This window comes from Lynx rufus, unplaced genomic scaffold, assembly GCF_022079265.1.
Source record: "Lynx rufus isolate CCGP_SWC_20201006 ecotype Redwood Valley unplaced genomic scaffold, mLynRuf1.p SCAF_20, whole genome shotgun sequence".
Taxonomy (NCBI): domain Eukaryota; kingdom Metazoa; phylum Chordata; class Mammalia; order Carnivora; family Felidae; genus Lynx; species Lynx rufus.
Genome location: NW_025814835.1, coordinates 5,995,644 through 6,009,426, shown reverse-complemented (window position 1 = coordinate 6,009,426; position 13,783 = coordinate 5,995,644). Strand labels below are relative to the sequence as shown.

The 13,783-nt window shown below is 38.6% G+C and overlaps 1 protein-coding gene across 1 annotated transcript in view; it reads right to left on the bottom strand.

Moving 5' to 3' along the window:
- Window positions 1-1,568: 1,568 nt before the first annotated feature.
- NETO1 (neuropilin and tolloid like 1) overlaps window positions 1,569-13,783 on the bottom strand; it is a 110,195-nt gene continuing 97,980 nt past the window's right edge. The window contains exons 8-10 of the mRNA XM_047086443.1: window positions 9,605-9,718; window positions 2,638-3,196; window positions 1,569-1,629 (exon numbers count right to left, since the gene is read on the bottom strand). Coding sequence (XP_046942399.1) covers window positions 1,569-1,629; window positions 2,638-3,196; window positions 9,605-9,718 — 734 coding nt within the window. The remainder of the gene's footprint in view (window positions 1,630-2,637; window positions 3,197-9,604; window positions 9,719-13,783) is intronic.

The following is a 13,783-nucleotide window of genomic DNA, read 5'->3' as shown; positions in this document are numbered from 1 at the left end:
ACTTAGTGTCTTCCTTTGATATAGAACAAAAAGGAAGTTGGGGGAATTTGGGAAAGAACAACAAAAAAATGAGATGTTTCTTATTGCAATGTAGTTATTTTTGCTCAAGACTTTCGGCTGCGTTTAATCATAATCCAACAATAGATGGTTATAGTCCATAAAACCTCTAGCTGGTGTGTCCATGGTCCATATTTTCACTTCTTAACTGTAGCATGTTCAAAATCCCTCAGGAGCGCACTATTCTCAAGCAGTCTATCTAATGAAAACAACGTACATGTAACACAAAGTTCATCCACAATCGTATTTTTCACATATCACACAACGTACAATCATATAACGAGGACATAAAACAACATGGAAACAAAGTGAAACTAACAGTGAAAATAAAAATCGGGATAGTCTTAATCAGGAACTAATTTCTTCTTCAAGTTTCCAGTAAATCTCAAAATGTGTTTAAAACCTAAGGAGCACTTGGTGGCCAGCAACCAAATTACGAAATGAACATATCATTGTGCAGCGGGGATGTCTTGCTGAAGGAATAACAAATGTCTGCAATTCTTAAGATTGGATAAAGGCAGTGGAAATGAATTTAGAAATATGTCCACTTTTCACAATTCACTATAGAATTTTCTTTTCACAGTCCCCATCTTTGTACAAATAGTTCTTCTCTGAAAATAAAACACAGTTAAAACATTTTCTCCCAATGAAAAATGCATACAAATACATCAATTTATCAAGGTAATATAGAGCATGGAAGTGCATTCACCTAAGTCAAGAATAGTTGATAGGCTTGAAGTGTTTTGAAGAGTTTCGCTGTCAAGCAAATTTAATTGGAGACAGATTAGTCTAATATAGATATAGAATAGCAAGTGCTAAAAGTAAAGCTGCTATGATCTTTGATCACAAAATAGATGTACACGTAGACCACTGGTATCAATGGAACATTTTACACTGTTAAGCATTCAAATTTTATATCATAAAATTTGACTTCATAGATTTTGACATAACATGCTACATTTAATTTGGATGAGATAAGCTATGTATTCATGCAAAAATAAGAGTGCACAAATTGCATAAGTACCACCAAATACTTAGCGTAGGAGTCTGAGTAGAATATTGCCAAATGAAATCAATCAGGAAATTACCAACTTAATATACTGACTTCGGTTATATTGAGACAATCCTCAAGTGTTTTTATTATGAAAAACTTGCATTTCTTCTGCTCTTTTTAAAAAGAGTTGACTAGGTTTCGGATTTTAACTTTAAAACACGTAAAATTTCACTTCCTGATTTCACATCATTTTAATAACACTGTAGTACAATGCTTGATGGTAAGCAGGTGAACAATGTTTTGAAAGATATGTCTACGACAAATCATCATTCCATCAGCATTGAACCCGTTATATTTCTGATTACGAAATATTACGAAACATATATCTCAAGAAATTATGAATAAAGAGCACATTCCTTAAAATATCAACAAGACAACTGCAACAAAACAAAACAAAACAGAATACAACAAGGTGGGAGAAGGAACCAAGGACATTCGCTTACCTTGAATTTTCTTTTTAGACCCTAGTTGTGTTGTATTCAGATTCATGTTTGCTTAGAGACCCAATGAGGCAGAACCTGGAATGTTATGGCTATTTCATTCAACAAAGTAATATTTGCACAAAAAATAAATATTCATACAAATACTTACTTAAAAGCATTCCTAAAAATTCTTAAAACTGTGGAAATAGGGTTTTTTTTTTTCCCATCAGCATGCAAAAATACTAAATCAACTAAAAATATTTTAGGTTTTAAGATGCACTAATGAATTAAAAAAATATGTACATTCATAAAACAAACTCAATGCTAGTAAACATGCAAAATAAAACATATATAATTTGGATTAGGGGACTTAAAATCGATTTTTTTTTTCTAAATTAAATTTTCTTTCCTCAAAATTTTTACTAATTTTATGGCTAATAATTCGATACAGATGATAGTATCTTTCTGTTAAAAGGAACATGAATTAAATGCTGCTACTATTTTTCTCTACATTTAAATAGAAATGTTTTGTATTTTAGCATACCATACTATTATATGCAATTTGTAACGTAAGTATTATGTGATCTGTAGAAAAAAAGGATTTCGGTAATTTCATTGTCATACAAAAAATATAATACATTATATTGCAAAATATGTTATTTTTAATTAAAATTATTCAACAAGATGGGTTAACCATCTTGGTAAGGCAATTACTTCCAAATATCATTTTATATCTGAAAATATATTAAAAGTTGACGAGAGCAACATTTATGACCATGTGGATGCAAATTAGCGAGTCGTATTTATGATAGAAATTAAAACCCTAATCTGTGTAGAAGTAAATGTCATGTACGCGTGGGAATAAATGAACTATCTTTGGTCTGTGTGTGCTCACACACAAACACATGTGTACATAAACAGGGTTCAGGAAGCCTATGGATGACACGGGAAAGGAAAAGGAGGGGAAAAAAATCGAGATCCTATGGTTTGAATCATTAACAAAAAGAGAGAGTGAAAAAATGCAGATCGACTAGAACACAATATTCTTGGAGGCATTTTGGTCCTCAGGTTATAGTCGTCATCAAAAAATCTACTGATACTGACCGCTGCACGGCTTTGTCGTGTCGGGACAGCCTGTGACTCGTCGTGGGCACCTCCTCAATCTCGTCGATGTCACAGGCATCTGCGGCATCCTGCGAGTAGCTGTGTTTCATGACGAGGATATTTCTTCTGTTCATGGGCGGGATGAGGGGTTTGATGGGCTGTGGGGGCATCTCCGTCAAGACAGAAGCGTCTCTTGTGCTGAGGTTACTGCGGCTGCCCTTCGTACTGGACACGTGGGACCCACAGTGGTGGTCGTGAACGCACTTGGAAGAGGACCTCCGCAGTTTGTGGTAGTTTTCAAAGTCCTCTGCCACATCTGCAAAGTCAGCTGTAGCTCCTGTCCCTCTGAGAGTGCATAACTCATAATGGGGAGGTTCAAACACCTCCTGGAAAACTGTCTGGTCAAAGTCCGATTTCCTTTGGACATATTTTTTACGAGGCTGTTTGATCTGCACAATGACAGAAATGATAATAAGGATGATCACAATGCAGGAAGTCACTCCAATGACAGTCCCACTGGTGTTGGTGAGCTGGTCCAGCAGGCTGGCTTTCCTCTTCTCTACAGGTTGAGGAGAGTGAAAACAACAAACAAAACAAGAAACAATCCACCGCGTATTAATATGGTAGTCAAGGCGCATAGGGAGAACTTTAATAAGACGTACGCTCAGCATGGGACTCTTACAGGCTTCGAGTGACAAAAACAAATCTTTAGAAATAAAACCTTTCGCTTTTCACAGGGGCCCTATCGTCCGGCCTTAGAGACAGCCCTCCCACTGCCCAGCACCCCTACTTGAAACATAAATATATGCGTGGAGAAGGTCTTACAAGCCCTTCAGCATGACATTTGGGAATGGATTAGTAATGTTAAAAACGGTAAATTATTTTCCTTCTCATAGGTGTAAGGAAACATCCCAAACTCCACTAGTGGGAACGCAGACTTACCTATATGGTTTCGAATTTATTCCTGACATGGATAATTGAACTCAAAATAACAACAATATTCTGATATCAAAAGGTAATTCGATTTCATGACAGAAATTTCTGGAATGGTGGCATGATGTCTTCCATGGGCCTCTTCCCCAGTGAACAACCATAACTGGTAAAAGTGATTTAAATAAATAAATATAATATATGTGCATATATATTTTTTGTCTGGAAATTATCTGGAAATGTACCTGGAAATACTATATATATATATAGATATATATCTATATCTATATATATATATATATATAGATATAGTTTCTGGAAATTATCTTAATGGAAAGAGCAAATGGAAGTACATTTATTCAAGAAAGTTTACTAAATTTCATTAAGAACAGTGAGAATCTGGCCTTTGAACCCATTTCTCCCAACCCCACCCCAATTCACCATGATGGACACTTAGGGAGGTTTCAGACAACAGCACAGAGTTTCCTCCTCCTAAGCCTTCCCTTCTACAGCTGCAGTATCTCCCCAGGAGGAGCAAACCACTAGCATTTCTCACCACCCCCCTGAATCCCTAGTGCAGGTACTCTATCCTAGGCAGGAGATGCTGAGTTGTCAAGGGCTCCGTTCCTCCCCTCAGCCCCCACTGGTAGGATGGAAGCTCTACAGGAGGGCAGCAGGCTGGGAATGCTTGTCTCTGAGCCCACTTGCCCAAGCTCACTCGTAGAGTCTGTCCGTCTGCCTGGAGGGGCAAGCTGATAAGCCAGAGGTTACCACCCTCGGGCAGTACCCTATTCATAAAGTAGGGGTGTCACTCCAAGACAGGTAGGTCACGGCCCCTGCCTCCCTCCATCACTCAGAGCAGTAATGCAGACGTTTTGCCCATGAAGAGAGGTAAGTCAAGAACAGAGAGCGCCAGAGCTTTCCCCAAAGAACGTTACATTGTTTGGAACAGTGTGGAGAAGTTCAGGCCTAGGGATCTCCAAAACAACAGACATTTCCTGGTGAGCGATTAAGAGGAGACGATCAAGCTCTTCAGTAGCAACTAGCCAGGCCTGAGAACAGGTAGAAGCTTAACGTAAAATGTCAGGAAAATAACTAATAATTTAGAATAAATCATAAAGGCCGAACTCAAAGACTAACCCCACAACAGAATGGAATTGAATTGGGTCAGACCTTGGAGCAATTTATACTCCTGGGAACTGTCCAAAATAACAGAGCAATCATTTGGCACTTGGTGGAGACTAACAGCTGGGTGTGATACCAACAGAGACACATAAACAGCACGGGCAAAGGATGGTCAGAGAGCGCCTTACTAAGCCAGGACCATCTGAGACCATGGCATGGTCTCCGTGGAGGAACGTCAGGACAGACGTCACTGAAACAGGCCAGCCTGGTCTGTGCTCACAAACAAGTCAAGGAGAAAACAGAAGTAGCAATAAGCCCCGGGGAGGGAGGACTCAGTATCCAGAATTGCTACAGCACATTATTTAGCATGAAGTTTTCTTTTTTTATCTTTTCTTTTTTTTAATGTTTATTCATTTTTGAGAGACAGAGACAGAGCATGAGCAGGGGAGAGGCAGAGAGAGAGGGAGACAGAACCCAAAGCAGCCTCCTGGCTCTGAGCTGTCAGCACACAGCCTGACACGGGGCCCGAACCCACTAACTGTGAGATCGTGACCTGAGCCGAAGTCGGACGCTTAGCTGACTGAGCCACCCAGGCGCCCCTAACATGAAGTTTTCAACAAAATATCACAAGGCATGCAAAGAAACTGGAGAACGCAATTCATACACGGGGGTTCAAAAGCCTTAGAGAGGGCCAAACAGCAGACTAGGCAGACAACGAAACAGTGATTGCAAAGCGGTTGTTATAAAATATGTTCAAGGAACTAAAGGAAACAACGGTTAAAGGGGGTAAAGGAAAATATGAGGAGAAACCCTCATTGTATGCAGAATAGCAATGAAGAAACAGAAATGATGAGGGGCGCCTGGGTGGCTCAGTCGGTTGAGCGTCCGACTTCGGCTCAGGTCATGATCTTGCGGTTTGTGAGTTCGAGCCCTGCGTCGGGCTCTGTGCTGACAGCTCAGAGCCTGGAACCTGCTTCGGATTCTATGTCTACCTCTCTCTCTGCTCTCGCCTGCTCACTCTCTGTCTCTCCCTCTTTCAAAAATAAATAGACATTAAAAAACTTAAAAAAAAAAAAGAAACAAATTCTAAAAAAGAAAAAAGTGAAAAATCTAGAGTTGAGCGGCATGGTCACAGAAATAAAAACTGCATTTGAGTGACTCAGCAGTACATTTCAGCTGGACTAGGAAAAGAACAGCAAATGTGCAGATAGGTGAAGGAACGTTATGCAATCTGAAGAAGACTAAGAAAAAAGGATGCAGGAAAGCGGGCAGAGCCTCAGAAAAATAAGACAAGCCATCAATGGCACCAACATCATGGGATGGGAGTAAAGAAGGAGAGAAAGAAAGTGCAGGACAATAATCACATACATAAAGGGTGAGGACTTCCCAAATCTGATGAACAAATCTAAAATCCAAGGATTTCAACAAATTCCAAGTAAGATCAATGAATTGAGACCCACACTCTGACATATGAGATTAAAGATGTTGAAACAGAAAATCTTGAAAGCAGCAAGGGGGAAATAACTCATCACACAGAAAGGACTCCCAATCAGATTAACAGGTGATTTATCATCAGAAATCTTGGAGGCCAGAAAGCAGAGGGTCGACAAATTTAAAACTCTGCAGGCAAAAAACAAAACAAAACAAAAACTGTTGATCGAAATCTAATATCCAGCGTGACGAACTTTCAAAAATGGAGATGAAATAGACATCTCCAGGTAAACAGAAATAAACATAATTTAATGCTGAAAGAATTTACGGCAGTAAAGGAAATATTAAAGGAAATTCTTGGGACCGAAACCAAGAAACTCCAGACAGTAATTCAAACCCACGTGAGAAAAGTAAGTACAAAGTGAATTAAAGTGGCAAATAAACATTGCCGATAAAGGCGATCATATACATAACTACCAAGGACGGTATAGTTGAATATATATTCTGCATTCTTCCCTTAACTTTTTAAAAGAGTAATATCATATGCATAAAATTGTACTATTGGGCCTTTAACTTATAATATATTTGGTATTAATAGTACAAGTGAGTTTAGTAGGAGCAAAACTGTCTTGGAATAAGGAAGTGTCATCAGATGGTAATGCGAATTCACAAAAAACAAAGGAAAGAATGAGAAGTGGTAAGGAGGAAAGGGTTATATAATGAATTATGTGAATACATACTTGCTCTAAAATTATATAAAGTAACAACAGTGATGTATTCTTTGATTTGTAATATACATAAAAGTAATATGTACAATTGTAATAGGTAAGAAGGAAGAGAGAACAGACCTACATAAACAATGTCATTGGGATTAAATTAGTATAAACCTGCAATATATTTTGGGAAATTAGGCTATATGTTATAACCCCTAAAATAACCACTAAGAAAATAACTCCAAAAATACATTAAAAATCACTAAAGGAATTCAAATGCTACACTGGAATATATTCACTCGGTGCAGAAGACAGCAATAAAGAAGAAAAGAGGAATAAAAAAACATGGGACACAGAGGGGAAAAGAAAGTACAATGGCCGATGTAAATCCAACTATATATCAATACCAGCATTGAAATATGAAGGGATTTAACAATCCAATGAAAAGGCAAATGTTTTCAGAATGGATCAAAAAATGAGACACAACTATATCCTGTCTATAGAAGGCATACTTTACATCCAAAGATATAGATGGACTAAAGGCCAATGGATGGAAAAAGATTGCAAGACAAACCGTATTTATAAGAAATCTAGAGTGGATGTGCTAACATTAGACAAAATACTTTAAAGCAAAAAGTTATCAAAGATAAGAAGATCATTTGATAATGATTGATAAAAGGGTCAATCCATCAGGAAAGCACAATAATTTCAAACATGTACAGATCCAACAACTAAACTCAAAAATACATAAAATGAAAGCTTACAGAAGTGAAGAAAGAAGTAGTTCAACCACAATCATCAGAGGATTTTTTTAAAAATAGATAAAACATGGTAGGAAATAAAAACAGAAATGGAAGACGAACAGTGCTATCAACCTACATCTATAGCACAATTCACCTAACAATGGCAAAATGCATTCTTTTCCAGGGCACAGTGAATTACTTAGAACATACTGTAGGTTAGTACATGAAACTAACTCCAATAAATTACAGGCATACCTCATTTTATTGCACTTCATCTTGTCCTTCACAGACATGTGTTTTTTTTTAAAAATTGGAGGTCTGTGGCAGCCCTGCATCGAGCAAGTCTATCAGCACAATTTTTCCAACAGCATTTGCTCACTTCGTGCCTCCATGTCACATTTTGATAGTTCTTGCAACATTCCAAAGTTTTTCATTATTATTACATTTATTATGGTGACCTGTTACCAGAGATTCGGACTCGCTGAAAGGATTGATGATGGCCAGCACTTTTTAGCCAGAAAGCACTTTAAATTTTTTTTTTTAATGTTTACTTATTTTTGAAAGAGAGACAAAGCATGAGTGGGGACAGAGAGAGAGAGGGAGAGAGCAAGGGAGACACAGAATCTGAAGCAGGCTTCAGGCTCCGAGCTACCAGCACAGAGCCTGACACAGGGCTCGAACCCACAACCCATGAGATCATGACCGGAGCTGAAGTTAGACGCTTAACTGACTGAGCCACCCAGGCGCCCCAAGAAATAAAGTATTTTTTTTAATTAAGGTATGCACATTGTTTCTACAGACATATTGCTATCGCACACTTACTAGACTACAGAATAGTGCAAACAACTTTTATATGCACTAGGAAACCAAAATATTCGTTTGGTTCACTTTATTGCAGTGGTCTGGAACTGAACCCAGTGTCTCTGAGGTGAGCCAATAACAACAATCAAACCTGTAAAGGTGTGATCCCCTCTCAAAAAAGAATGAATCAGAAATCAAAATAGTGGTTCTGCCACCTGGAGAAGAGAAGCCTGAAAGCTCATAATGCATATCCGTTCACATTCTCTTCCGTCCACTGTCATGTGAAATAGTCCCTATACATGTGGGAACCAATCCCGTTAGACAAATAAAGCTTCGGACTACCAGTCATTAACAGTGCCGATTTAAGATTCTACTGCACAAATTACGTAATTTCCTATCCATCCATTCAGAAGTGGCTCCTTGAATAATCACCTACTCCTACCCTCAAAATAACTGAGAGGCTGGGCCTTTCTCACTACGTCAACCATGGCTAGGGTGGCGATGCCTGTCTGCTTCTGTCCACAGAAGATGGTTTAATAGACAATACTGGACTTTGAACATGAAAGAGTTCATTGCCTGTTCCTTTTTCTTTGCCAATCAGGTAATATTGAATGTGAGTAAAAGAATATACCTGGCATTTTCAGGTAAAACACACAACATTCATAGCCAAGCCGAGGACTGCTATCCAAGTAAACAGACCTTTGTGTACAGGCTAGAGAAGGGAGCAGGGGCGCTGGAAGGTATTTTCATGGGAAAGGAAGAAAAGCATTCGGGGAGCAAAACTGGAAGTCGAGCTAAGTGGCTGGGAGTACCTGAAAGCACAAATGTTCCTTGAACGCACTTGACCTCTAGAATGTGTGCTTACTATCCGATGAAGACATTGGAATAAGGGAGAGTTGCAGGCAGAGATGAAGGGCACCAGGTCTGATAGGAAAAACACACTGCACTAGAAGCTTCGTTTCCTCTCCATGGCTCTGCAGGCTCTCATGAGATGTCTTTAATGAGCATCCCAGTGTTAAGGATACTCTACTATGCATCGACGAATGAGGAAACTTCTGGTGAAAGCAAAGACTAAGGTTTACAAATGAAATACCAAATACACACGAAGCTTGAGACAGTTCATAGACAGTCCATTTTTAAGTCTGATACATCCAAGCACTGTAATAAACTTCTTCCCACTCTACAGGCAGAGGAATTTTGCAAATTTTAAGAACCGGTCTTTACCTTTACAATGATTTTCGTCCCAAGGATACACACAGTTCTGGAGTCCATTGCAGACCAGTGTATTGTTAATACACATGTTGCTATGGCAGAAGAATGTATTGCCTTCACAGGGAGCTAAAAATAAGAAGAAGAAAAAAAAGCAAAGAAAAAAGTCATAACGGTGATTCAGTAGTAAATCACTCTGATTGCAAATCGAAAAACAAAAAGATGAGAATGATAATTTGCCATCAAATTGAGATAAACGATCCGACATTCCATTCTCAGGGGTTGCTATTGTGGTAATTATTCCCCATGTTGTGAACAGAGCTGGCCCTTCTCTAGATGTGCTTAGCTTATAAAACTAGCACAGGAGGGTTTCCATGATAACAATGAAGTACATTATCTATATGGGTGCGTTCTTTTTTTTTGTTTTTGACTTGCTGCGTTCATTTAACGAAAATTAAGTGCCCACTACATGCATAACATTATGCTTTACACTGGAATTCTGTATGTACAAATTTAGTTGTATTATGCAAAAAGTCTTAATTTAATTAATTAATATTGAAATAATTTTGTAAAGCATATGTTTACAAAACACGAACGAAGAAAGTAGACATTAAGCAAATCTCTATTGCATTATTTGAACAAATGAACAAAACAAAAAATGTCAGGGAAATTCAGAACAAGAGAAAATTAATCCTGAACAACATAAGAAAAATATATATTATTCCCATCAACATGATTGATGAAATTAACCTACTTTCATGTATTTCACACATTCTAGTAACATTACGTTACAATGGTCCATGATCGCCAGATTACAATGCGCATTTAGGGTGCTGGGAGATAAAGGAAGGATGCCCAGAAGGTATACAATACAAAGATATGAGAAATAGTACAAGTTTAATGTAGCAACGTATAAGGTTAGATAGGACTTCCATATTAGGAAAATACATTCCTTTTTTTTATCAGAGTAATAGGATGTTTAGAAAAATCAGTCTCTAGGGGCACTTGGGTGGCTCAGTTGGTTGGGCGACCGACTTCGGCTCAGGTCATGATCTCGCGGTTTGTGAGTTCGAGCCCCACGTGGGGCTCTGTGATGACCGCTCAGAGCCTGGAGCCTACTTCGGATTCTGTGTCTCCCCCTCTCTCTACCCCTCCCCTGCTCACGCTCTGTGTCTCTCTGTCTCTCAATAATAAATAAACGTTAAAAAATTCCAAAAAAAAAAAAAGAAAAATCAGTCTCTAGAATAATACTGAATTAGGGATTATAGTTCACAGACCGTGCTTTTAACTTCACAATGATCCCACATATCTTCTAAAATGTAATTTCTGTGTTTCGTGTTTTTTTTGTTCAGTAATTGTTCTAAGATCCTTTTAAGGATGACTATCCTAGAAAAGCATATTAGATACAAAACACATAATTTACAGTGGTTAGAAAATCGATCAATAAAGATTTACCAATGATCAGTATTGTCTAAATACCACAGTCATGTTGTAATGATTTTCACACCTTCAAGACTATATATCAACAGGTATTTTAGAAAGTTACCCTTTTTAGGTACATTTGCTATATTAACCACAAGTGTCAAACAAATAATTTGCATAAGGCAACTTGGTGTATTTTAACACTCTTAGAGAAATCCTAACCAAAAAACGATACAAAACAAAACAAAATGAAACAAAACAAACAAACAAAACACACTCAAGTCTTGCAAATCAGAAACATGGTAAAGATGCAGCTAACTCAAGCAAAGGGATTCCTTCTGGCTCTCCACACCCTTCCCCCTATCCCGCTTCCAGAAGACTAGTTCCTTCTTTCCTCGGCTGGAGTTTGACTTTATGGTCTTAAAGTCTGGCAAAAGATTAAAAAAAAAAATGCAATAGTCATTTTCGGGGAAAAAAACACATTAAAAGGTAGAAAATACGTAGTAGTCATTTTGAAAAGGAAGTATCGTGCTTAACATGGGCTAGTGCCTTGTTAAACATCATATAAGCCTGTTATAATATAAACTTTAATGATCTGATGCATTATCGCAAAAATCTGCTCTTTAGTATGGAGCTAAATTTAAATTTCTGTAGTCAACCGTAATGGCTCTTGCAGAACAGATATGGTCTGCTAAGCAGATAATGAATGTTGTCAAACTGTGCACACAGAACGAAAAGGAGTTTTCTGCGAGTGGAGTGGTTGCAAAATGTTTTAGTAAAAAACCGTAAGAAATACACACGTCCTAAGAGACACTGGTGGTACTGAAAACAGAGTTATCAGGGCACCTGGGTGGCTCAGTCGGTTAAGCACCCAGCTCTTGATTTTGGCTCAGGTCATGATCTCACAGTTCTTCGTGAGTTGGGAGCCCTCATGTCGGGCTCTGAGCTGACAGTGCAGATTCTCTCTCCCTCTCTCTCTGCCCCTCCCCTACTCTCAAAGTAAATAAGTAAACTTAAAAAATGAAAATACACTTATCCGCCGAGTGAAGAAAACCTTTAAGAGAGCATAAATACTTACTTCCCTTCCAGGATGAGTTGGAAAAATTACTACAGTTACTATTAAGTAGGATGCATTAGATTTTACAATTTTAAGTATGTGAATAAAAATGACTCTGCATTCTGTAATTGAACAAAGTACAATAGAATACTCGTAAGAGCACCAAACTGTGAATTCCAAATGCTCCAAATGCAGTTGTGTTTGTAGTTCTGCTGCTTCTTGGTTGTGAACATCTCTTATAAACTACAAATCCAGGGGCGCCTGGGTGGCTCAGTCGGTTAAGCGACCGGCTTCGGCTCAGGTCATGATCTCGTGGTTCCTGAGCTCGAGCCCCACATCGGGCTCTGTGCTGACACCTCGGAGCCTGAAGCCTGCTTCGGATTCTGTGTCTGCCTCTCTCTCTGCCCCTCCCCCGCTCATGCTCTGTCTGTCTCTGTCTCAAAGATAAATAAACATTAAACAAAAAGTTTAAAAAAACCCCAAAAACTACAAATCCATGTGCCTGTATCAGTTATGATTAAATACTGGCGATTTCACTGGTAACGGGATAGGTAATCCAGGACGGCCAATAAATCACATTCCTGACACACTTCTTTTCATCCAATGATCAGGCAAATGTGCCAGTTAACTGGGATCGTCTTGCTTTTTAAATTTTCTATTATTGCAGGTACTAGACTATCTTTTCTCTTACTTTTGCCAGTATTTACAGAATTGCTATGCAAACAAGAGAGATAAAAAAAGCAAATCTTGCAGCGGCTAAGAAACAAATGTGTAACAACTTACAGTCCTTGAACAAAAATAAATGTTGTTTCATAGACAACACCAAAAATACAACATAGTGGCTTCTGAGTGTTCTCGTTATTGTACGTCTGAATATTTCTCTCCTGTAAATGCAGATCTGCGGAGTGCCTGGGTGGCTCAGTCGGTTAAGCGTCTGACTCTTGGTTTCAGCTCAGGTCACGTTCTTACAGTTTGCGAGTTCGAGCCCCAAGTCGGGCTCCACGCTGCCAGCGCAGAGCCTGCTTGGGATTCTCTCTCTCCCTCTCGGGGCCTCCCCCTCTCTCAAAATAAATAAACAAACTTAAAAAAAATAAATGCAGGTATGCAATGGTTCATCAAAGATTCCTATTTCTATCTCCTATTGAAAACAGCAACTTCCTGCCTCCCAAAGCAAGCTATGTTCTTCTTGTGTTTTCAAGGATGTCTGGACACACTCTGGATACCAACCTTATTTCCTATGATCCTCAGCACATTCCCGTTATCTGTGGCTCAGTGGCCAAACACAGTTCCTTCTCTCTCTCTCTCTCTCTCTCTCTCTCTCTCTCTCTCTCCCCCTCTCTGCCCTGGAATATCCTTTCTCTGTTCTGTTATCCAAATCATATCTGCACTGTATTATCTGTACAGTTTTGAAATACTATTCCACGCTACCGAGAAAATTATCTTTTTCTTAAATCCTATTATACTTATAATTTTAAACAGAGCTTGGCGGTTAGCATATGCTTATCATCTTTCCCACATGTTCTTTGAGACGAAGGGCAATGCCTTCAAAAATTTTTCATTTTTAAGCTTTCATACGGTTTAACGCTCCTAGGCTTATGGTAAATATTCAACAGAGAGGTTTAATTGATTAATATTACCGAGCAAAAGGTTAAGTCCAGCCAGGGTGCTAGCTGAGTATCCCAGGAAGCGGAAGACTCCAACAGGTGTGGTGAGTA